The 24,949-nt window shown below is 40.6% G+C and overlaps 1 protein-coding gene across 1 annotated transcript in view; it reads right to left on the reverse strand.

The window, feature by feature from the left end:
• atp9b (ATPase phospholipid transporting 9B) overlaps positions 1-23,645 on the reverse strand; it is a 53,898-nt gene extending 30,253 nt beyond the window's left edge. Inside the window, exons 1-11 of the mRNA XM_029657949.2 lie at positions 23,535-23,645; positions 20,686-20,859; positions 17,816-17,966; positions 16,471-16,584; positions 16,180-16,288; positions 14,461-14,519; positions 14,129-14,180; positions 11,723-11,817; positions 9,989-10,069; positions 8,879-8,954; positions 7,033-7,109 (exon numbers count right to left, since the gene is read on the reverse strand). Of these exons, the coding sequence (XP_029513809.1) occupies positions 7,033-7,109; positions 8,879-8,954; positions 9,989-10,069; positions 11,723-11,817; positions 14,129-14,180; positions 14,461-14,519; positions 16,180-16,288; positions 16,471-16,584; positions 17,816-17,966; positions 20,686-20,859; positions 23,535-23,614 (1,068 nt within the window). The 5' untranslated portion in view covers positions 23,615-23,645. The remainder of the gene's footprint in view (positions 1-7,032; positions 7,110-8,878; positions 8,955-9,988; positions 10,070-11,722; positions 11,818-14,128; positions 14,181-14,460; positions 14,520-16,179; positions 16,289-16,470; positions 16,585-17,815; positions 17,967-20,685; positions 20,860-23,534) is intronic.
• Between the last annotated feature and the right edge of the window lie 1,304 nt (positions 23,646-24,949).

Genomic DNA, 24,949 nt, shown 5'->3' on the forward strand with positions numbered 1-24,949 from the left:
TAGGCTTAGATTGAACATATGGTAAATAGGAGTGGCAATATCGTCCGATATTATCCTCACTAATTTTCCATTCAAGTTGTCAGACCCAGGTGGCTTGTCATTGTCGATAGACACTTTTTGCACCTCCTACACTCACTTTACAGAATTCAAAATTACAATGATTGTCTTTCAGAATTTGTTCAGTTACACTTGGATGTGTAGTGTCAGCGTTTGTTGCTTGCCAATGAAAAACTAGTAGGCAATATCAGTGGGTTTTGTGATGAATGAGCCATCTGATTCAATGAATGATGGAGCACAGTTGGCATTTTTGCCCAAAATTTCATTTAAGATACTCCAAAACGTTTTACTATCATTCTTTATATAATTTATAGTACAGTTTCTTTTTTTGTTAAAAATAAAAAAAGCATTGTACCACATAAAAACATTGAGCATGACATCCAGACATATCCTCCAACATAGCACACAGTCAAATAGTATCTCACAAGCTACAATACAGAACTAAAAGGGTTCAAGTCATCAACTCCCAGTCTTAGAAATAACATTACAAATAAAAATGTATCCAGCTTCTAGAATTGTTGTTTCTACACGTAATCCTAGCAAGCATTTGTTCATAAGATGCTAACCTCCAACATTGATTCTATCCACTGTTTCAGAGTAAGAGTGCCATGACCCTTCCAAATTCTAAGGATTACTCTAGCTGCTGTAACCATACCAACAATGATCAGTGCAAATTCGTCACATTAAGTAACTCTGTTCTATTGCCCAAGAGACATACAGTGGGGCAAAAACGTATTTAGTCAGCCACCAATTGTGCAAGTTCTCCCACTTAAAAAGATGAGAGGCCTGCAATTTTCATCATAGGTACACTTCAACTATGACAGACAAAATGAGAAGAAAAAAAATCCAGAAAATCACATTGTAGGATTTTTAATGAATTTATTTGCAAATTATGGTGGAAAATAAGTATTTGGTCACCTACAAACAAGCAGGATTTCTGGCTCTCACAGACCTGTAACTTCTTCTTTAAGAGGCTCCTCTGCCCTCCACTCATTGCCTGTATTAATGGCACCTGTTTGAACTTGTTATCAGTATAAAATACACCTTTCCACAACCTCAAACAGTCACACTCCAAACTCTACTATCGCTCCATAAAAGCTGCGGGGAACAAGGGGAACTCTGCAAGGGGAACAACTACTCCAAGTCTCAGAGCAAGTGACGTCACCGATTGAAACGCTATTAGCGCGCATCCCGCTAACTAGCTAGCCATTTCACATCAGTTACACCAGCCTAATCTGATAGGCTTGAAGTCATAAACAGCGCAATGCTTGAAGAATTGGGAAGAGTTGCTGGCAAACACACGAAAGTGCTTGTTTGAATTAATGTTTACGAGCCTGCTGCTGCCTACCACCGCTCAGTCAGACTGCTCTATCAAATACCAAATCATAGACTTAATTATAACATAATAACACACATAAACTCAAGCCTTTGGTCATTATGGTCAAATCCGGAAACTATCATTTCGAAAACAAAACGTTTATTCTTTCAGTGAAATACAGAACCGTTCCGTATTTCATCTAACGGATGGCATCCCTAAGTCTAAATATTGCTGTTACATTGTACAACCTTCAATGTTATATCATAATGATGTACAATTCTGGCAAATTAATTACGGCCTGTGTTAGGAATAAATGGTCTTCCCGCGGTTCGCAACGAGCCAGGCGGCCCAAACTACTGCATATACCCTGACTGCTTGCACGGAACGCAAGCAGTCATCAATAAGAGACATTACTGTGCAGCCATATTCATCGACCTGGCCGAGGCTTTCGACTCTGTCAATCACAACATTCTTATTGGCAGACTCGACAGCCTTGGTTTCTCAAATGATTGCCTCACCTGGTTTACCAACTACTTCTCTGATAGAGTTCAGTGTGTCAAATCGGAGGGCCTGTTGTCTGGACCTCTGCCAGTCTATGGGTGTGCCACAGGGTTCAATTCTCAAGCCGACTCTCTTTTCTGTATACATCAATTAAGTTGCTCTTGCTGCTGGTGATTCTCTGATCCACCTCTACGCAGACGACACCATTCTGTAAACTTCTGGCCCCTCCTTGGACACTGTGTTAACTAACCTCCAGACGAGCTTCAATGCCATAAAACTCTCCTTCCGTGGCCTCCGACTGCTCTTAAACGCAAGTAAAACTAAATGTATGCTTTTCAATCGATCGCTGCCCGCACCTGCTCGCCCGTCCAGCATCACTACTCTGGACGGCTCTGACTTAGAATACGTGGACAACTACAAATACCTGGGTGTCTGGTTAGACTGTAAACTCTCCTTCCAGACTCACATTAAGCATCTCCAATCCAAAATTAAATCTAGAATCGGCTTCCTATATCGCAACAAAGCATCCTTCACTCATGCTGCCAAACATACCCTCGTAGAACTGACAATCCTACCGATCCTCGACTTCGGTGATGTCATCTATAAAATAGCCTCCAACACTCTACTCAACAAACTGGATTCAGTCTATCACAGTGCCATCCGTTTTGTCACCAAAGCCCCATACACTACCCACCATTGCGACCTGTATGCTCTCGTTGGTTGGCCCTCGCTTCATACTCGTCGCCAAACCCACTGGCTACAGGTTATCTACAAGTCTCTGCTAGGTAAAGCCCCGCCTTATCTCAGCTCACTGGTCACCATAGCAGTACCCACTCGTAGCACGCGCTCCAGCAAGTATATCTCACTGGTCACCCCCAAAGCCAATTCCTCCTTTGGTCATCTTTCCTTCCAGTTCTCTGCTGCCCATGACTGGAACGAATTGCAAAAATCTCTGAAGCTGGAGACTCACATCTCCCTCACTAGCTTTAAGAGCATTTTACAGATCACTGCACCTGTACTTAGCCTATCTGTAAACAGCCCATCTATCTACCTACCTCATCCCCATACTGGTATTTATTTATTTATCTTGCTCCTTTGCACCCCAGTATCTCTACCTGCACATTCATCTTCTGCCGATCTACCATTCCAGTGTTTAATTGCTATATTGTAATTACTTCGTCACCATGGCCTATTTATTTCCTTAACTTACCTCATTTGCACTCACTGTATATAGACTTTTTGTTTTCTTTTGTTCTACTGTATTATTGACTGTATGTTTTGTTTATTCCATGTGTAACTCTGTTGTTGTATGTGTCAAATTGCTATTCTTTTTCTTGGCCAGGTCGCAGTTGCAAATGAGAACTTGTTCTCAACTAGCCTACCTGGTTAAATAAAGGTGAAATAAAATAAAATAAATAAATAGAGAAGTAACACAATTTCCCTAATTATAAGAAATTCATGTTAGCAGGCAATATTAACTAAATATGCAGGTTTAAAAATAAATAATTGTGTATTGACTTTAAAGAAAGGCATTGATATTTATGGGTAGGTTTGGTGCAACGACAGTGCTAAATCATCACCCGTTTAGCCCCCCCAACCACTCTTTTACGCTTCTGCTACTCTGTTCATCATATATGCATAGTCACTTTAACGATACCTACATGTAAATACTACCTCAATAAGCCTGACTAACAGGTGTCTGTATATAGCCTTGCTACTCTTTTTTGAAATGTATTTTTACTGTTGTTTTATGTATTTACTTACCTACACACACACACACACACACACACACACACACACACACACACACACACACACACACACACACACAAATTGCTCCCAAGGATGATTCAGACTTGTGGAGGTCTACAATTTTTTTTCTGAGGTCTTGGCTGATTTCTTTTGATTTTCCCATGATGTCAAGCAGAGGCACTGAGTTTGAAGGTAGGCCTTGAAATACATCCACAGGTACACCTCCAAATGACTCAAATTATGTCAATTAGCCCATCAGAAACTTCTAAATCCATGACATAATTTTCTGGAATTTTCAAAGCTGTTTAAAGACAGCGTATGTAAACTTCTGACCCACTGGAATTGTGATACAGTGAATGGTTTCTTAGGATACATATGTTGATCTGGACAATGTTTTTGCACTTTTCTGGGATTATTGATTGTTTTTATTGCTAAACTGCTAGGCTCATCAGAGAGAGACATGACGGTGATGGTTGTGTTTGAGCTGATAGCACTGAAGTCTAACTCAGGTTCATAGGCGCATGATTACTGCTGACAATAGCTGTAGGATCGACAGAGGCATTCATATAGAAGTATTCCTTCATATAGAGACAGCAGGCTCCCTAGTGTATGAACTTATAAAGCTAGTTACTGATAGGCAAATAATGCTTAAGCCATTCCTTAAGTCTCACTTTCAAGAGGACATTTTTTTTTTATCCCCTCCTAGCATAATGAGTTCCTCAACCTTATTACGTCAAGGGTGAAGAACATGAGAATAATAAAGCGAAAGACTCCACTGCAGTCTTTTATCATGCAAACCGTGTTGTTGGGCAGAGATGAGTTTCTTGGTGGCACTTCCTGGTAAACCATAAACTGAATTGTCACAAACTCCTTGAATACCACAAAAAGAAGCCAAAAAAGAGAAAGTTCCCATATTGAAATGGCTTTTCCTTCAAAAGGTCCAAAGTTTTTTTTTATTTCTCAAGTGCATCGCTCAGCCAATGGAGCATGTGGGAAAATGATGTCAAAAAAAGAAGTGCCCTTCCCCTCTCTGGCAGGGCTCGCAGCAAAGCACCGAACACAGAGGTCTTTCATCTCCGCACCATGCAAACAAAAACAGCAAACCATAACATCTCCCCCTAAATAAAGGAACTTGGATTGAAAAGGGGGGAGGAGGAGGATGGGGGGTGTATATAAAGCAGGTGAATTCCAGTGCTGCTAAGCCCCTACCAGCCCCATTCCCCAGAGAACTGAGAGCACAGAGAGCAGTGAGTGACTTATCTGCTGTAGTTAAACCCCCGCTGTAGAGGGGGGAAGAAATATCCCCCCCACCCCAGTGCCTCACTACAAGGTTCATGCTTGAGCTATTGAGAAAAATAGGGGGTTTGGTAGATTAAAATTAAGAAAAATTTAAGACAGAGGACACAGTTTAATGGCTGAAAAGCAAAGGATACCCTTTTGCCTGAACAATGGACCAACCTTCATTTTCTGAGGCTCGCTGAGGATCAGATGAAGTCACTATTCATTCAGTCAAGGGGGGAAAGGACTCAATTACCTCAACCTAAAGATGCTATCAATGAATAAAAGTGCATATTTTACTCCATTCATCCCAAACCCATTAAAAGTGAAAGGAATTATTTAATCTGGCTGCACGGCTGTGTTTGTGTGAAATTTGATGATGAATTACAGCCTTGAGACATGCATATTCATTGAGCAAAAGCCAAAGAATCCTAACACTAAGACCATGGCAAAAATAACAAGCAGGTAGTATATTCAGTAACATTCCACATGATTGTGCATAAAAGAAAAGGGAAAAAAGACAAAACAGCAGAGAAAGCATTTCGGATCTTTTTGTATATCATGTTAATCATTCTAGAAACTGCCCATGTGCTCTGTGAAGCACCAGTGGAAATAATAAGTACAGGGTTCAATGAGGAATAGACGTTGGGGAATGTCTCACATCACAGAATGTTGATGTTCTGTTTTAACAACATCCAAATAAAGAGAGAGAAGCTACACCTGATGTCCTGTCACTCAGATCAAGTGCATTGTGCTGGCTTGTGTCACAATAGATTATGAGGCAAAAACCTTCTTGTGACTTTAGCCACACTGTATTGACTTTCTCCCCAATCTCAGTCTCCATATTGGCACTTCTGACATCTCCTTGAAATATTGAATTCCTCTCAGCCGCGGAGCTTACACAAAACACTGGCCCTTGCTGTTCGACCGGCAACATCAGCGATCTTATTAAAAGGAACTTGTGTCAAAAAATGTCCATAGTGAGGAGAGTGTCAACCAACAAAAAGGTTAACACAGAAGAGTGTGGTTGTGGCAAAGGTCTTTAGGTAAGAACTCTGTACACATATCAGTGCATGGCAGAGATATTCTTCCTTCTACTGTTGCCAAAACAGTGCCAGACAGCGGGATCTAATCGATAGCTCTCTATCAGTTGACCCACGTCCATCTAATCTGAAGATCTTGGGTTTGAAATCTTATATTTAGAAACGCGTTTTCATTAATCTCCTCGTTCTGGGGAGAATAAACGCTCAATGGGGATTCTGCAGGATTAACTTTGTGCTGAAAATGTAATTTAAATCCTGGGTTGGTTAATTTCCCTCCAGGTTAATTAGCATGGGGGTGACCTTTAGAATTGACAGGTCATCAGTGATTGATTACTGATTAGAGAAAGGCAGCGGAACGGAGAGAGGAGTTCTGTGGTTCTCAATGCTGTACGGGCCTTGAAACTTTTGAGGCTTATAATCTTACAAATCTAACACCACTGAAATTTTATAAATGGTATGACAACATTTCAGTTTTTTTGTAGCTGCTTACTGTACATCTTTAATAAAGGGAGCCTTAAAGGGATACTTTGGGATTTTGGCAATGAGGCCCTTTATCTACTTCCTCAGAGGCAGATGAACTCATGGACACCATTTTTGTGTCTCCGTGTCTAGTATGAAGGAAGTTCGATGTAGTTTCAAGAGCCAGTGCTAACTAGCGTTAGCGCAATGACTGGAAGTCTATGGGTATCTACTAGTATGCTAGCAGACACCCATAGACTTCCCGTCATTGCGCTAATGCTAGTTAGCAATGGGTATTTACTAGCATGCTAGCAGACACCTATAGACTTCCAGGCATAGCGCAATTGTTAACTAGCATTAGCGCAATTGTTAACTAGCATTAGCGCAAACGCTAGTTAGCAACTTCCTTCAAACAACATGCAGACATAAAAATGGTATCAATGAGTTCATCTCACTCTGGGGAAGTAGTTAAAGGGCCTCATTGCCAAAACCCCAAAGAATCCCTTTAAATAAAATAGAGGGGTTATATTTGGTGTAACGTTATGGGTTATCTGTTCATACAACAAGCACATAAACACACACAAATCGCCAACTTCTTTCTGCCTGTACACAAAAAACATTTACCTTATTCTTGGGCGAGGACGTGTTCAGTACACTCCTGGTCTCTTTTCCTGTGTAGATCACCACCCCTATCACTGTGCCTGTCAAACAGAGAGACAGGAAAGCAATGCTGCTCATTAACTGGAACACACACACACTTCAGACTCATCTTTGTCAAGTAAGCGGGCGACAGGTAGCCTAGTGGTTAGAGCGTTGGACTAGTAACCGAAAGGTTGCAAGATCGAATCCCCGAGCTGACAAGGTAAAAATCTGTCGTTCTACCCCTGAACAAGGCAGTTAACCCACTGTTCCTAGGCTGTCATTGACAATAAGAATTTGTTCTTAACTGACTTACCTAGATATTTAAAAGGTAGAAAAAAACAATGCAAAGCGCAGAGAGCGGCTATGCTCTATGGTTGTAGCCCCACAGACAGAGACAGAGGTTTAATGTGCTAGGCTGCTGGTCCCTGGCCGGACTTCCCATGGAAGCAGCTCTTAAAAGCCAATCGATACTCCACCATCTTTATTTGCAGATTCATTAAGGCACCCTTATTACAGAAGACGAATGTGCCATTAATATTAAATGAGCTTAAATGGGAGAGCAAGACCACTAATAAACTTAAATACAGCCCATGCAATCCCCCAACTAAAAAGGCTAAGAGGAAGAGAGAGGACACGACTGGGTGAGAAAAAGGGTAAAGAGAAAACTATTGAAAGATTAGGAGAGAACATTCGGTGAGGAAACAAATCAAATGTAATGAATCACCTTGACTGAAGATAAAAGGGCAAAAATGTGACAAATGGTTTTGGCACAGACAAGATTTCATTTAAATACAGTGGAGCAAAAAGGTATTTAGTCAGCCACCAATTGTGCAAGTTCTCCCACTTAAAAAGATGAGGCCTGTAATTTTCATCATAGGTACACTTCAACCAAGACAGACAAAAAGAGAAGAAAAAAATCCAGAAAATCACATTGTAGGATTTTGAATGAATTTATTTGCAAATTATGGTGGAAAATAAGTATTTGGTCACCTACAAACAAGCAAGATTTCTGGCTATCACAGACATGTAACTTCTTCTTTAAGAGGCTCCTCTGTCCTCCACTCATTACCTGTATTAATGGCACCTGTTTGACCTTGTTATCAGTATAAAAGACACCTGACCACAACCTCAAACAGTCACTCTCCAAACTCCACTATGGCCAAGACCAAAGAGCTGTCAAAGAACACCAGAAACAAAATTGCCCCACTGTATGTGAATAACTTCTCACAACTTGACTCATCACACCTAATAGAGCAAAACTGTGATCATCTGAGGAGTGCTTTACCAGTCCCAGACAAAGACCTAAGTCTATCGAGTGTCCTTCTGATGAAAGCCAAGGAGAGTTATGTGGTGGACAATGACAAAGCCTTACAAGAATGATGTCAGAGGTCTAAGTTAGGTGTGTGTATGTATGTAAGTAAAGGTGGGTTGGGGGCAATAAAGGATGTGTGTTTTTGTGTTCAAGGTCAGGCCAAGGGAGAGAGGGAAACCGCAGATCAATGGTGTGGAGAATGACTGAGAAAGTGTCAAACACTTTCTACTGAGACAACTGTGGTGTGGGGAATTAAGCTTAGCAGGCTGAGGTAGGAGAAAGTTATACACTGTAAGCTCACACATTTAATTGAAATGTATTTAAATCTCCCATTTCCGAATCATTGTATCTCACTACAAAAAGTCATTGGGTTGGATGGAAAATGTGATCCCAAGTCATAAACAACTACACATCAGAAATGTCTAGATAAAGCTTAATTGCAAACTTTGGATGCAAAACGAAAATTAAGAGTCAACCTAACATAAACCACAAAGTTGAGAAGTTTTTTTTACTTACCAGATGCCACAATAGTGCTGGCCCAAAGGGTGTGGTCAATGCTCAAACTCTCATGGATTTGTGGATCACAGTCTTCCTAGAAGGGAAAATTCAAAAATATGTTTATCTTCGCTCAACATTCAAGAAGTAAAAGGTTACTTTATATGGTAATACCTGACCACCCATCCTCAGACGGTGCAGTCAGAATACCAGACTGCCATTCAGTACCATTCATTTCCATAAACACCTGCTACCATGGGTCCGAGCTACATACTGTAGCTACATACTCCCTTATCGATACTTTCACAAGATGTGGCAATAGTGGGGAAAGAGGCTCCTTTAAAAGAGTCCTGGGTGGGTTTGCAGATGAGATTTCAGTGATACATAAGCCCCCAGAGGGCCTCGATTCAGAGTAGTACCCCCACCCCCGATGCTCTTAAATAAAGACGTACGCTGAAAACAGTTCAAGTCAGAATGAGTGCCGATATGATAACTATGATACCCAAGCGCCCACATCCGGTCAATTCATTAAAACAGGGGAAAAGGTGCATGAAAAATAAAATGGCAGGTTGGCTGAATGCTTGCCCACTCTGACATTGACATAATTTCCCACATCGTTCTCAGAGTCTGACCACTGAATGTAGAAGTAGGGAACACTGAAAGAAACAAAGCTTCATATCCGTCTTGAGGAAGGAAAGCCTCATAAATAGGTACGTTTAGTTGAAGGGGGTGAGTGGGAATGGCCGGGACCTAAAGTACACGTTATGCAAAGAAAGGAGGATGAATGAGCAGAGGAAGTGCTCGCTCACTAAGCCTGGTGTGGCGCCAAGAGTGAAGGCGATACACAAAGCCCCTCTGTGTTGGGGCTCTACTCTCTCTGGGGGCTGCACTAATCTGCTATTAATAAAATAAAATAAGTGAGGGGACGGATGGAGGAGAGCAGGGAGGACCTTCCTGTGATGTCAGCACTCAGCACCATGCCTCCTGGAGATACTGCTGCTGCTCACACTATTCTTTATTGTTGCCATTTGTCAACGTGGTATATCCCTTTGTGATGTTGATCCTATTTTTGTGTTCATGTCATGTACCTTTCACATTTGTTTGACAGTGTGATGTCAGTGAGCCACTTACCCTTGTGAAGTTTCCCTCAAAACTGTGGATGTCCAGCTGAGGCTTCTGGGCATAGACATAAGCATTGATGGAAAAGAGGTCCTGAGAGAGGGGTAGAAATGACCTGAATAAAGTAATCAAGTAAATATTTCCCTTCATAAAAAGCCTTCCCAACTCTCCCAGAGAGTATCAAAGTGTCAGGAGTTGAAAAAACCTGTGAGGCTTGCCAAAGATAACATCTGCTATAAAAGGATGGGATTATCGGGTCAGCGAAAAGTGTGTGTGTGTGTGTGTGACACAGTAAAAAACAACCCAAAACGTAAAATATATGTAACTGCAAACACACATACAGTACAGACACTCCCTTACTCTCTTCTATTATCCCAATCCCCTTAAAAACTGTATCAAGTTGAGGATTCCCGAGTGGCGCGGCGGTCTAAGGCACTGCATCTCAGTGCTAGATGCGTCACTACAGATCCTGGTTTGATTCCAGGCTGTATCACAACCGGCCGTGACTGGGAATCCCATAGGGCGGCGCACAATTGGCCCAGCGTCGCTAGGGTTGGCCGGGGAAGCCATTTATTGTAAATAAGAATTTTCCTTAACTGACTTGCCTAGTAAATAAAGGTGCAAAAGCTCCATTTCAGTTGTGTGACCTGTCGCCGATCTTACTGCAGCCCACTCCCCTTGTGGAATAGAATTGATTGTAAACATTAAATTATTCAGCCAGGCTGCCTCTATGCACCAGGTACCCTCAGTTATGCTCACATAGTGCTCTCAGGGTGAGAACATGCAGGGAGGGGAAGATTATCTTACTCAGCCCCAGTGTAGAGCTGTTGCCAGTAGATTCCTCCCACGGATGAAATACAGACTCTCTAGAGCCAGACACAATAGAGGCAGAATTATGTCACTTTCTGAGACACAGTTGCAGCAAGTGTCTTACCACATAGACTAAATGTCTCATCAAGATAGGAAATGAAAAAGGAAATGAATGGGGTTCCGAATCAAATGTTCAAATAAATAACTTGCTTATGTGGACAAGAGAGTTTTATGAGAAAAGTGTATCTGAAGTTAGAATTTGTAACCTCGATTAGTAATCTGGTCAAATAGCGATACTGAATTATGTTGTTTCCCGCTCTGTCCAACATAATTTCAATTCACTCTCAAGTGTTATTGGGTGAAAGGTTATCCCTGTACAAAGATCATTCAATCATAACACATGGGACATATAACTAATAAGATAGAACCAAGCAGCTCAATAGACCTCATCAAATTGACCGAATATGATTTGGTTAACAACTGTATGGATCTTCTCAAAAGCTTGTCACAATTCACTGAACGTTAAAATGACCCCACAGCCTTCTAAAAATTATCCTGTTACAATAAGTAGGGAGGATGGGTTTAATTGGGGTAAAAAGTAATAAAGAAGTGATTGCCATCCCCCATCAACTGGAAACCTTATATGGTAATGAAATCGTCCAGTTGACTTGCTGAAACTTGAATTCTGTGGTCACATTAAGTAGTGACAGAAAAACAAACATAAATATGAAGTGTTTAGTATCATCTCATCGTAGAGAAAGAAGGTACTGTGTTCTATGGCATTCTGGCTATCATGAGGATAAGGTTTCCATGCCTCATTAAAAACAACCTAATACTGACAATAATGTTTTTAGTAACACAAAATATAATCACTGAATATAACATGACATTTATCAGTTATATTAGTCACATACTGAGAACAGGTCATGTACATACCCCAAGAGCAGGTAGTCTTTGTGTGCAAACAACAGCAACTTTCAACTTCCAGTCTGTCTCTCCGTCTAATTGGTCCGTCCTGATGAAACATGAACCTAGAAAAACAAAAGGTTTTACAGTAGGTATGCTTTTAATCCCTCGTAAAAAAATAACTGTGTGTAATCAGAGACGTTTGGGTTTAGTCAGTACCTAAAATATGAAAGATATGCAGTACAGTGAAAGAAGATGTATACATATTATAAATATCAGTTCTTAGCCTGAAAGTATTAATGTACTAATGGTCAAACCATTACAGTATGTCTGCTTTCAACATGTGTGCACTGCACGATATAGAGCCATGAGAAAGCCACTTAGCCGTCCACAAGAGCCTAACAAATGCTTAGAGGTCATGAACTGTATGGATCTGAGGTAATATTCTATATGAAACTGATGGACGAGGACGGCTATTTGACAGAGAGGCTAAAGGTCAGCTTTAAATGGGCCCAGGGGGTTAAGCATGATGGAAAACATATCGCCGAGGATGATTCATGGCTGCTATGATGACTCTGCACACATAACACCACTGACTGTTGTGAGGGCATAAAGACATCAGTGCTCCCTGCGAGGGCATATTGACACATAGGAGATCGATGGAAATTATGTCCAGAGCCTTTATTTCTCATGATACCTCTCAGAGAGGAGCCCGAGACCCGATGGAACCATTGATTAATTGATATTTAAATCATCAGTCACTGGAGGAGTCTGGCATATGGTTTCCATTCCCCAGCCAATCAGCTGATGGTAGAGAACACAGAGGCCTCTGATGAGACGAGCCACACTGAGCTCAATACTGTCCCTTATCGCCAGTCAAAGGCTCATTTCACTCATTACATTCTGTATCTATAGTAAAATCATGGATTGATGTTGAGGTTTCTTTATTAGTTCTATTCAAAAAGGTGGACATGCTTGTTTTATTGCTTGTAAATGCAAAATAGTTCAGATTTTGATTAATACTGTACTTTCGTGGGCAGGGTTTTTCATTACACATATAGGTCACAGGACAGTCCCCAAATCTACGATAAATTATAATCTGTGCTTTTCTGGACAGAGAGCCAGATCTAGGTTAAATCCTGCTACTTTACTATAATGTGACGAGAGGAGTATTTAATTATGTGAGAACTGGCTTTGGCAGTCCTGTATTTGAATATCTAATGCTTTGGAAATTGGAATGTGTTTATATCAAATACATTTCATCACTATCATAACTGTAAAGAATTTGTTCGGGTCTTTATCATTCCCAAATCCGATATCTTTATTCAATCTACAGTACTTTTTTCTAGTAAAAGTTGTATGAAACTCAACTTTACTTTTCAGGAAAGGTTTGTTTCAGTGAGCTACAGCTGAATTAGATAGAAAGACAAGGTGGGATATTTGAACTGTCATGACTTTACTTTCTCTGTTCTATTGTATAACTGAAATTGCCTGTAAATATTAGCCAAGATAAACATGACAGGGGAAAGCATAAAGTTACTGACTGGATAATGTAATAACACTACTATAATTGAACAATCCCTTCCCCTAATCATTTATATGGACTTCATAACTTTGTAGTCTTAATGTCAAACTTTATTATCTACACAATAAATGCCCAATGTAAAGTGTTGGTCCTGTGTTTCATGAGCTGAAATAAAAAGATGTAAAAACTTTTTTTAAATCACAGAAATTCTTCATGCACAAAAAGCTTATTTCTCTAAAATGTTGTGCACAAATTTGTTCACATCCCTATTAGTGAGCATTTCTCCTTAGCCAAGATAATCCATCCACCTAAAAGGTGTGGGATATTAAGAAGCTGATTAAACAGCATGTTCATTACACAGGTGCACCTTGTGCTGGGGACAATAACAGGCCACTAAAATGTGCAGTTTTGTCACAACACAATGTCACACCTGTCTCAAGTTTTGCAGGAGCATGCAATTGGCATGCTGACTGCAGGAATCATTTCTCTACCATAAATTGCCTCCAATGTCATTTTAGAGAATGGCAGTACGTCTAACCACAACAGCCCAGCACCTCCACATCCAGCTTCTTCACCTGCGGGATCATCTGAGACCAGCCACCCAGACAACTGATGAAACTGAGGAGCATTACTGTCTTTAATAAAGCCCTTTTGTGGGGATAAACTCGTTCTGATTGGCTGGGCCTAGCTCCACTCCCTTGCCCAGTCAAGTGAAATCAATTGATTCAAGCCTAATTTATTTATATCAATTGACTGATTTCCTTATATAAACTGTAACTCAGTAAAATCATTGAAATTGTCATATGTTGAGTTTATAGTTTTGTTCAGTATAATTACACTGATGGTATTTGTTGTGCTTTGGGAATGTTGTGTTTATTCCATGTTACAGACACTGAGACCCTACAACCCACCAGTCTTCTCTGATGTCCTTAGAAATATCATATCTGCAGGGATCCTTTGGTTCTGCAACAAAACATTATAATGAGATAAAAACAGAAAAAGATGAGGTGAGAACTAGCTAGTCAACTAAGGCCACTAAGTGAGCTTAGTACGGTTGTCAAAATGTTAGCGAGCGCAGTAACAGTAGTCCTGGGATATTCCTGAATAATTGAACAAGGTCACTTCCCTGACTAGGCAGTTACGGTGATCCAGTCATATGAATCACTTAGGGCCATATGATACTCAAACACAAAGTGAATTTACAGGATTGCAACATTGCTCACAAGAGCTATAAGAGACCCACCTTTTCAACTATGATGAGGTCTCCAACTTGTATGTCAGAACTCTTCACTTGAACTTTACCTGAGGGAAAAATAAAGAGAACCAAGATCAAATGTCTGTAAATAGACAGAAACACAGAAAGCAATCTCTAAAGTGGCTCCTTTACAGACACATTGACTGTAGATTGACTACCTCATAAGACACACTATGAATGTCTAAACAGAGGTGAAATAAAATGCATGTATTGATCTTTGGTCATTGAAAGTGATGCTGACTCTTAAAACCACAACCCTGTTTTTCCATCACTATTCTTCTCACTCCCTCAACTTTGAAGAGATTGATTACCTTGCCCATGCAAATGTAATACCCTTCTGTTCTGATCCCTGGTCTGAGGCATAGACAAAAACATGGGCACACCAGGTCACTCTCAATTATATCCATTCAATACCCTCTTTCCGACACATAGACACACTAGACAGAAAGACAGAGAGACACACACACAATAGACCAGGTGTGGGAAACTGTCGACCCGCATTCCGTTTGTGGGCCGAGGACCAATTACAACAAACAAAACATTAATTCATTCATTTTTGGGGGATTTCTTTTTAGGGGGGGAGGGGGGCTCTTGAGAGTTAGAACAAAATACAAGTGCAATTTCAACATTTGATTGCTGATGCACAACCAGCAGTCACTCACTCAATTTGCCCATGTCAGCTAATATTTTTTAGATTGGTAAGTTAGTATAGTGGCCAGCTATCTAATCGTGTAGTAAGCATGGTCGAATTACCGACTGGGGTGGGGCCCACTGATCATCAATGGCCAGCTATCTAATCGTGTAGTAAGCATGGTCGAATTACCGACTGGGGTGGGGCCCACTGATCATCAATGGCCAGCTATCTAATCGTGTAGTAAGCATGGTCGAATTACCGACTGGGGTGGGGCCCACTGATCATCAATGGCCAGCTATCTAATCGTGTAGTAAGCATGGTCGAATTACCGACTGGGGTGGGGCCCACTGATCATCAATGGCCAGCTATCTAATCGTGTAGTAAGCATGGTCGAATTACCGACTGGGGTGGGGCCCACTGATCATCAGTTATCATATTAAAAACTGAAAATATTTGCTTCCATCTATGACAAAATATGTGGAATTGCAGCGAACTTGCTTTAAAAAACAACAACGTTTTCTCTACACCCCATGGCAAAATGTGCAGAATTTCAGGAAACTTAAATGCTGTTATCATTGCTGTCACGAGGGCGGCCGCTAAAATGTTTTTCCCGCAAGGTGTGGGGGGATGTGTGTATGCAGACCCACGAGACCCTTTTTTGTGGCCCCCACCCAAGTTGCCCATCCCTGCACTAGACACACACACATTCTGTGTGTGAAACTGACATCCCTCTCCCGTGTCATGGATATCACACTAGAGGATATCCACACACACACACACACACACACACAACTGTTTGCAGTCTTGGAAAGAAATCAATGCAATTACAGCAAGTAGAATGACTTTCGTTAGAATGCAGAACCCTGTGAGTGTTGTTCCATAATTGCATGGGGCAAGCTTAAGTACAACTACAATATCATTCAGCATCATGTGACCAATCAAGTGTGAGCAGAGTAGCTATTTCCATAACAGTTACAGTAGTATCTTCATCCACACAGAGGAGTAGTCATTTCCATAACAGTTACAGTAGTATCTTCATCCATACGGAGGAGGAAACATGTTTTGTTATGAACCTCGCACTGTGAGTTTGCTGTAGAGCTGGGAGTTCATCTCCTTGTCCCGCTGGTACCGTCGGACCTCGTCCACGGCCTCACGTACCATTGTAACAGCCATCACAAAGCCCTGGGTGGCAGAAATAAAAACACACCGTTGACATTTAACACACATAACAAGTACTGACAGGATGTAATACAAGTGTGTTCATATTTAGGACTGGGACAACGTCAGTTTGTGTGTTCAAAAACACAAAGGTTAGCCTACACAAAGCATTCACACTAATCGTGAAAAGTGAAAAACACATTTACCAGAGGTGCCCAGTAGGTGTACAAGTACCCTATTTTTAGGGATGGCACGAACTGGGAGCAGGCCACCACTAGAAAGTACAGGTTGAGGAAGAACTTGAACTGCTGGTAGAGAACCTGAGAAGAATAAGAAAATGATGAGTGAATATCTGCACTGAAGAAAGAACGCAGATAACAGTCATAGCACACCGGATGGGTTAGATCAAATCAAACTGTGTCACATGATCCTAATACAACAGGTGTAGTAGACCTTAACATGAAATGCTTACTTACAAGACCTTAACCAGCAATGCAGTTCAAGAAAGAGTTAAGAAAATATTTACTAAAGTAGAAAATTATAAAAAAGTAACAATAAAATAACAATAACGAGGCTATATACAGGTCCTAGACTTGGCGCTCCAGTACCGCTTGCCGTGCGGTAGCAGAGAAAACAGTCTATTACGTGGGTGACTGGAGTCTGACAATTTTTGGGGCTTTCCTCTGACACCGCCTACTATATAGGTCATGGATGGTAGGAAGCTTGGCCCCAGCTTCCTTGGGCACAGGGACTATGGTGGTCTGCTTGAAACATGTAGGTATTACAGACTCGATCAGGGAGAGGTTGAAAATATCAGAGAAGACACTTGCAAGTTGGTCTGCACATGCTTTGAGTACACTAGTCTCCCATTTGTGGGAGTTAGACTCCCACTAGTCCCACAGATAGCCAAATTCATTTTTTTTGTAATGATCACAATGATGAGCGCTTGCTTCCAGTCCCAGATTATTAGAGCCAATGGGAGCAATGAATGACTCTCTATAGTTAATGAACTCCTTGACCTTTAGGATAAAGCATACTGCTAAACCATTTAAAAATTCAAAGTGTAGGAGAAAAGCAGAGTGTTTGGCTCAATATGAATGAGAATATGTATGTTTCTGAGAGACAGTTGAAATTTTATGACTCATACTGCTAAACCATTTAATAATTCAAAGTGTAGGAGAAAAGCAGAGGGTTTGGCTCAATATGGATGAGAATACGGTTCTGAGAGACAGTTTAATGACACTGGCTGAAGACCAGTCTCTTCATCATAAAGCCATTTGGTAAATAAAACTGAGCTTTGGTTGATCTGAGCTTTGTTGGAAACTTAACATTACACCTCAGTTCGTGACAGCAATTTCTTCACAGCATGTTCTTCTATACATTTTTCTAAATATATGTTGGAATTGTATGCACCCTGAACTATTATAAATTGGTACATGACACATCTAATATAAAAGTTTTTAACTTTGTCCTTTAGAACGACACATTTCAAATATGTCTAAAGCGCATCCTGATAGATAAGCTAACATTCAGCACTGTGTGTAAACTCACCCCAGGCACAAAGGTGAAGAAGTTGTACTTCTGGTTTTTAATGGCGTTCTTGGGGTACTTCTCCTCACACTTCTCCGGGTGGCCCAGCCACACTGTCCGGGCTTTCAGCTCCTTCGTCCTCCGACACATACGAGCCAAGCAGTCACAGCAGCTGAGGGACAGAATGAAGAATGTCATCACCATCACTAAGAAATGTGCTGTGAAAAACAAGCCACGGGTGATGTTGTCACGAGAATCCCTTATTTCCCGTGAGTAGTAGTCCAAGAACAGATTAAACAAAAGGTGTTACAGACAGGTAATCCAAACAAAAGGAGAAAAAGAATGACATCTTAAAAAACACAATTGGAGTGTAACTACATACGTCCCAAACAAGGTTTTTGCTTTCATGGTTATCTTCAATTAAACAGAAAACCCTAAATAAATAGCCTAACACTAAACACGTTTTGTTCAGACGGCCTTCCTCATGGACGGCCTTTGCAAAGGTCTGAAGTGTGGCATCTCTGCTATGGAAATAAAATAGGTCAGGTGAGCTACCAAAGGAAGTTGCGTAACGTTTACAGGTAGATTTTATAATGTAAATAAACCTCTAGCTATGGAACGGTTACTTTACACAATTATCATGGGATTTGTACTGTATTACTGGGGTTCAGCCTGGATACTGCAAAGTAGAGACTAGTACAGATTCTTGAGTACACATTCACATTCTCCCAGAGCAGGCTAGGTCTCTCATCGTTCATAGCATCGCTGAGGAGAAACAATGTGGTGGTCCAGCCTGCTAATTATATCCTAAGCCATGTCACTGTTAATTAGATCTACTGGGTTGCTTTGACACAATTTATAAGAAAGCTCTTTTAGCACTTTAAATTAACTGAAAAGGTTAGGAGCACTCCAGGGCGGATTCCCATGTGAATGTTACGGCAGCCAGACTTCATTGCCAGCTGAAGAGAAGAGTCAAGTCTCACTCAAGAGCCAGACATATGGAATAAATGCTTTTTAGGGCATTATGTAATAATTGCATATAGTCTACTCCATTGGTTCTTTGTGAGTTTTGCCCGGGGTGGCCGAGTGGCACGGGTAACATCCAGAGATTAGCCATTTCCCATGCATCTGAGTCTACAAGAGGTTGCAAAGAGGCCAGAATATCGGTTTCAGTACAGTCTCTGCAAACACATTTGACATGCATAATGGCTACTTCATAATGGCTGAGTGATGTGGACTGTGTGTGATACAACTGCTTGTCTTTAGACAACTAGCTAGTGGTAGGGATAGCTAACACGTATGGGTCTATATTCAGATGCATCTGACTAGGCCTCTGCCCTAAACTCTGGCACTAGAGAGAAGAGAAAGTCTGGCATCATGGTGTACACCGTCATGCTGATTGCCTTGGCATTTACACTCTTTAAGCACATTGGCAAAACACAACATAAATCAACTTTGAAAAAAATATGTGTTTGTGTTGGCTTCTATGTAACCCCTCTCTACATGCCACCGTCCAGATTCATAAGTGAGATTATTTGCACAAATGAATACTATTTAAATAATAGGACATTTGAATAAGCAGGGGTTATTCTGCGTGAATTATTTGTGTTTTATAATCCTCGGCTAAGCATACATAAAATTACTGGAAAGCATCAAACTGGTCAGCTGTGAAAAATCCGATTTGTTCATTAGGGAAAAGATCAATACGCAGTTTTGGGCTGGAGATGCACCACTGATAACCAAACGACACTGAAAATGTAGTATTCTATCAAATTCATACATAAACATTACAAAAAGTTATTTGTTTAGCATTAAAATATCCCTCTTCCATTTGTTTACACACCTTATTACATTTTATTGGTGTTAGTGCTGATAAATATTTCACTCTAACACATTGTAAATTGTATTTTAGTAGAGGACAAAACACGTCAAATAAATCATTAGCTGGATAAGCCGCATTGTATTGTTTGACCTCAAAGTATTTTGGGACTGGTAGTGCGTATCGAGGAACTCAACCAAAAACATCCCCTCTGCTCACTTCATGCACAGCTACCAGTGCGTTGGAAATCCAAACTGAGCTTCTCTGGCATACAATACAAATTTACCAATAATGCCCTCTCCCCTCTTCCCCAACACACACACTTTGGGGCAGGGAATGACTATATTTTTGTGATTTGAAATGAAGTCCCTAAAACTACATCGCCATATAGGGCTCCCGAGTGGCGCAGCGGTCTAAGACACTGCCTCTCAGTGCAAGTGTATCACATCTGGCCGTGATTGGGAGTCCCATAGGGCGGGGGCCAAATGGCCCAGCATCGTCCGGGCTTGGCCGTCATTGTATATAAGAATTTGTTACATTTACATTTAAGTCATTTAGCAGACGCTCTTATCCAGAGCGACTTACAAATTGGTGCGTTCACCTTAAGACATCCAGTGGAACAGCCACTTTACAATAGTGCATCTAAATCTTTTAAGGGGGGGGGGGGGGGTGTGAGAAGGATTACTTTATCCTATCCTAGGTATTCCTGAAAGAGGTGGGGTTGTTCTTAACTGACTTGCCTTGTTAAAAACATTTCTTCTTTTTTTAATAACCAATTTAAAAAATATATAGTATAGCTCATCTTTCAATAAAGCCACTGGTTGCTTGATGAAAAAACTAAAACCTTTTGAGAGCTCCTGGATGACCAAGGCTGAATCCCAATTCTGCACCCTCCTCCCAAAGTGTGCACTTACACATTCAGGACATGGATATAAAAGCATTGGATTTGTGCAAGCATTAGCTAGAATAAGTTTCCAACATTGTTAAATCTTTGACAGGGAGTGTGCAAGTCAGGAGAAGGGTGGAGAATCGGGTTGCAGCCCAACAGTTAGTGGTTCCACTTCCCACCTACCTGCCACAGAGGATCTTCCAGCCTCCCATGAGGAGCCACCCCAGGCCTCTCTGTCTCTGGTTGGCCCTGGCCCGAGGCAGGGTGTGGTAGTCACTCTCATCATTCTCAAAACCTTCCTCAGACATCATCAGGGGCATCTCGTCCAAGTTAGAGGGTTCATCTTCTAAAGAATACCTGGAAAGGAAAAACAACATGTTTACTGTAAATAATACAGCTATATACAAGTTCATTTCAAGCAGGCACAGATACTAACAAACCTGCAGTGAACATGTTGACAGAAGAGACCTTACAGCAAACGCATGTATTCCTATAAAATTCAGACGTTTGATAACTGGGCTTGTTGTTACAGCAAAATATTTACAAAAACAGGAAGGAACTCATGGTAAAAGTGAGAACTTGGGAAATAACAATAATGAAGACGAGGGCAGAAAATTCTAGACAGTTGTTTACCCAGACAACAACAAAGGCCTATCAGGGTGAGGATCTGTATTGATTGCAACCTTAAAGCAGGGGAACTTGAACATTTGTCAGTTGGTTTCACTGATTCACTACCACTCTGATAAAGAAAAGGTTCAATTAATTAATTTGCTGACATATTCCTCCTACTTTATTGCATTACATCGATTCCACTGGGCCACATTTTTCACTTAACAAATAGGATCCTAGCATCCAGATCCAAACATGTATGGACCCTAACAGTCTTGACTAATCTCTACTGCATTTTAAAGCTTTAACATCGCTGATGTAGGAATGAAAGACTACTGACAAATATAATTAAGCCAGAGGAGAGGTTGGCTTAGTTCCTATGTCCTGGAGTAGCACACAATTCACATGAGCACTAAGAGCACACAGGAAAGTCTCCTGGGGACATGTCTTATGCATAAGGACTTAAGGAATTAGGAAGCAGATCTACTACAATACCAGGTAAAGGAGGGCCTCTCAATGATCTGGACTAACTACACAACATACTGTAGATTCTGTTCATCTTGCCTCAGTCATTGAATGGGTCCACAACGCTCCAATGCAACAGACACATTTTGATAGATAAGCTACAATGCAACTGGTTTAGTCCCATGAGGGTATCAGATTCCCTAACACTAGGCTATACTGGTGATTAGAAGAGCTTCTCCCCTGGTTACTGTAAACACCTTGCTATTTTCCTTTCTGTATTCATGTTATTCTATAAGTAGGTAATAGCTATTCTATTTCTTCAATTGATCCTTTGTAAAAAATACAAATTTACAAACCACTTTGCTTGAGTAATAATTGGCCAGTTCAAAATATCAAAGGGATAATGGATCAAAATTGAAAGTTGCTATCAAGTGCAAAGGACCTATCTAATTTGGGTCAGCCTACATTGTCTAGCATTTATTTTCAACAATGCATAGTCTCATCATGATCATATGATACCTGCACTGTATCAATTCCAATGCATAGCCAAGGCCTACATAATGCAACATTGAAACAATGGTTCCCCTACATTCGAATGGAGAAGCGAGGAGCCATACCCAAGACAAATGCTAGGCCTTGCATAATAACCTGGCCAAGCATTTGTTGATTAATCGTTTCATTCCACCAACAACTACACAAAAATGGACAAAGGCAACAATTGATGATGAAAATGTGGTGTTGTTGTAATTGTAAAAGATATTAACATGAAGTGCAGAGTGCTTTAGTACAATCGCAGGGCCAACCCATCCAGTAGCACTTGATGCATTTAAACTCTACCGAGCAGTGCAATACGCCAAGGCAGACGATTCTATGAACTGGGAAATCAGGGAGATTCCCTACTAATGTTCCTGCTTATCAGAAATGTAAGATTTTCTGTCAGACATATGCTGTGGTGGAGAGAGTTTGTCTAGTTGGAAGTCATTCCAAAAGAAACTGCACTGCTGACATCATCATTGAGGATTTGATTAATTGGAAGAAAAAAAAATATTAGGACTAAGCTAGGCATATATAATAAATATCTAGAAAAAATAAAGTGTGACATTTTCACAAACTCAGACCTTGCTGAATGTCCATGGCTAGATGAAGAGGAGTGAAAGTAAGGGACAACACCTTTTCAATATAAACCATCTACAGAGATTCAAAGAGCCATTGTGATGGTGTAAGGAGGTAGGGAAGCACGTTTGCTGGCATTGCTTTCTTAAAAATGCACTAATAGACTCAGCAGTGAATGTCTTTATAATGGCCACATTCGGGGTCCATTAGCAAGGACATATCCTCAGCAGCAGGTTATTGATCAGTGAGCTAGTCACGCACTCTGCCTCCAATTCTCTTCCTTTCTCCGAGCCAACCCGGACCAGCAGATGGGGTCGCATTGTATTTCATTAGGTAAATCATAAGTTATCACTTGGAAATGTGGAATTATAAGCACTGTTTGCCAATAAATAAGAATTTGTTCTTATGACTTGTCTAGTTAAATTAAGGTTAAATGTAAAAAATTAAATTAAAAAAAATGTAACTAGCCAACCTAGATAAATAACCAGACGACAAAAGAAGGGGCGAAAACGTCATGTGACGCTTGGCGTGTCAGCAAAGCTGTTCTGTTATCTGGCGGTGCTTGGCAAATAAAGGGCTCCTGAGTCCTAGTCATCCCTAAAATAGCAATAGGTCTCGTCTACTTTTCCTAGTCAAGAGAGATTAGCGGTTATCATACAGCTAACATTTGCTAGCAAAGAAGCCTGCTTCGTTTGTTGAAGCCAGAGGTAAGAATTGCTTATTAGCTCACGCGGCTAGTCACAGAACAACTAACGTTATTGTATCAACGTCCCAAACTACTGAAATGCAAAATAAATACTTATAACGATGTCTCCACCGGTTGAACAAAAAAACGTGTCCCATACCTAGAATGTCTTGGAGTGTTGTAATAAGCTACTTTTTTCGAGCCCTTCCGCATCGAGTTTAGCGGGATGCTGTCAGCCATCTTGGCTGGACTATACACATCTTGACGTCACTGCCAGCACCGGAAAATGCTTTTCTTACAGTATGCTGTGTTCAACGTATCTGGGAACTCGGAAATCTCTGACCTCCGACTTCAGTGCGTTACGAACAACTGGGAACTCGAACAAAAACGAGCTCCGAATAGAAAAAATATGTTGAACGGTCATCCAACTCGGGAACACAGGCCTCTTTCTTAAGCTCCGACTTTCCGACTTGAACATCACTGACTGACGCCGTGATTTCACCTAGCATTTTTCCGAGTTCCCAGTTGGCTCGAATGCACCGTTATTCGGTTTGACTGGATTGACAGATGCGAATGTGGGATTTTATTAGCTCAGTTCGTTTTGTAGTCTACAATTATGAATTAATGTCGCTACATGTTAAGCAGTAATGCTTAACACAGTAAAAGTTGGAAAAATCACACTTCTCAAATTGTAGATATTTATTTAAAGTAGCATGAAATATTGTAATCTAGACAAATAAATTATTTTCTTTCAGTAGATGTCTGTCAGCCCAGCAAATTTTGCTTGTAAAAATATTTGCTTAGATTGAGATGATCCACTTCCATTGCTTTTTAGCTCATCCTACCATATGCACACTATTTTTTGTTGTTGTCTGTAGCCTTCATGCAGAAAAGAGGCAAATGTCTCTAGTTTGTATCTGTGATGCCTCTTCTGTACATCAAATTCAGAAATCTAAAAAACAGTTCTCAGTGGAGGAGATAAAATGATTCAATCTCTGACAACAAGATAAACAAAAAATGCTACTTTTTGACTAAACCATATAGCTTACATTCTGTTTATGTATGCATCTGTAAGCCAATTGATTATTTTCACATTTTTATCTAATATACATTTTGGATGCAGAGAAAAAAACCTAAATGATGAAGCTGAAATAAATGCTGATAGACTGCATAAAGTCAAGAGTAAAGTCCAGTGAAGAAATGGGACATGCAATTTAAGCTGAAGTAAATTCAATAAATGATTGTCCAACCTTAGGCTTGCTCAATTACTTGCACAAATTCTTCAATTTGAAATGCTGCAGGCCTACATGTGAGGCCTCGTTATAAAGACATTTGTGCTTTGCACCAACTAGCAGCAGTGAGTAACCGACAGATTCATCTCTTTGCATTTCTATATCACATTTTCCATTTTTAGAGTAATAGAGTGTGTGTCTATAGTAAGCACCATGGACGAAGTGAAACAACCTGTTTGTGTGGGCAAAACCAACATTTGCATATGGACAATTCAATAAAAAAAGAATGAAATACTGTAGGTCTGTGAATTAATAAAACATGTTTTATCTCTATATAATACAT

Source organism: Oncorhynchus nerka, linkage group LG4 (genome assembly GCF_034236695.1).
Source record: "Oncorhynchus nerka isolate Pitt River linkage group LG4, Oner_Uvic_2.0, whole genome shotgun sequence".
Classification (NCBI taxonomy): domain Eukaryota; kingdom Metazoa; phylum Chordata; class Actinopteri; order Salmoniformes; family Salmonidae; genus Oncorhynchus; species Oncorhynchus nerka.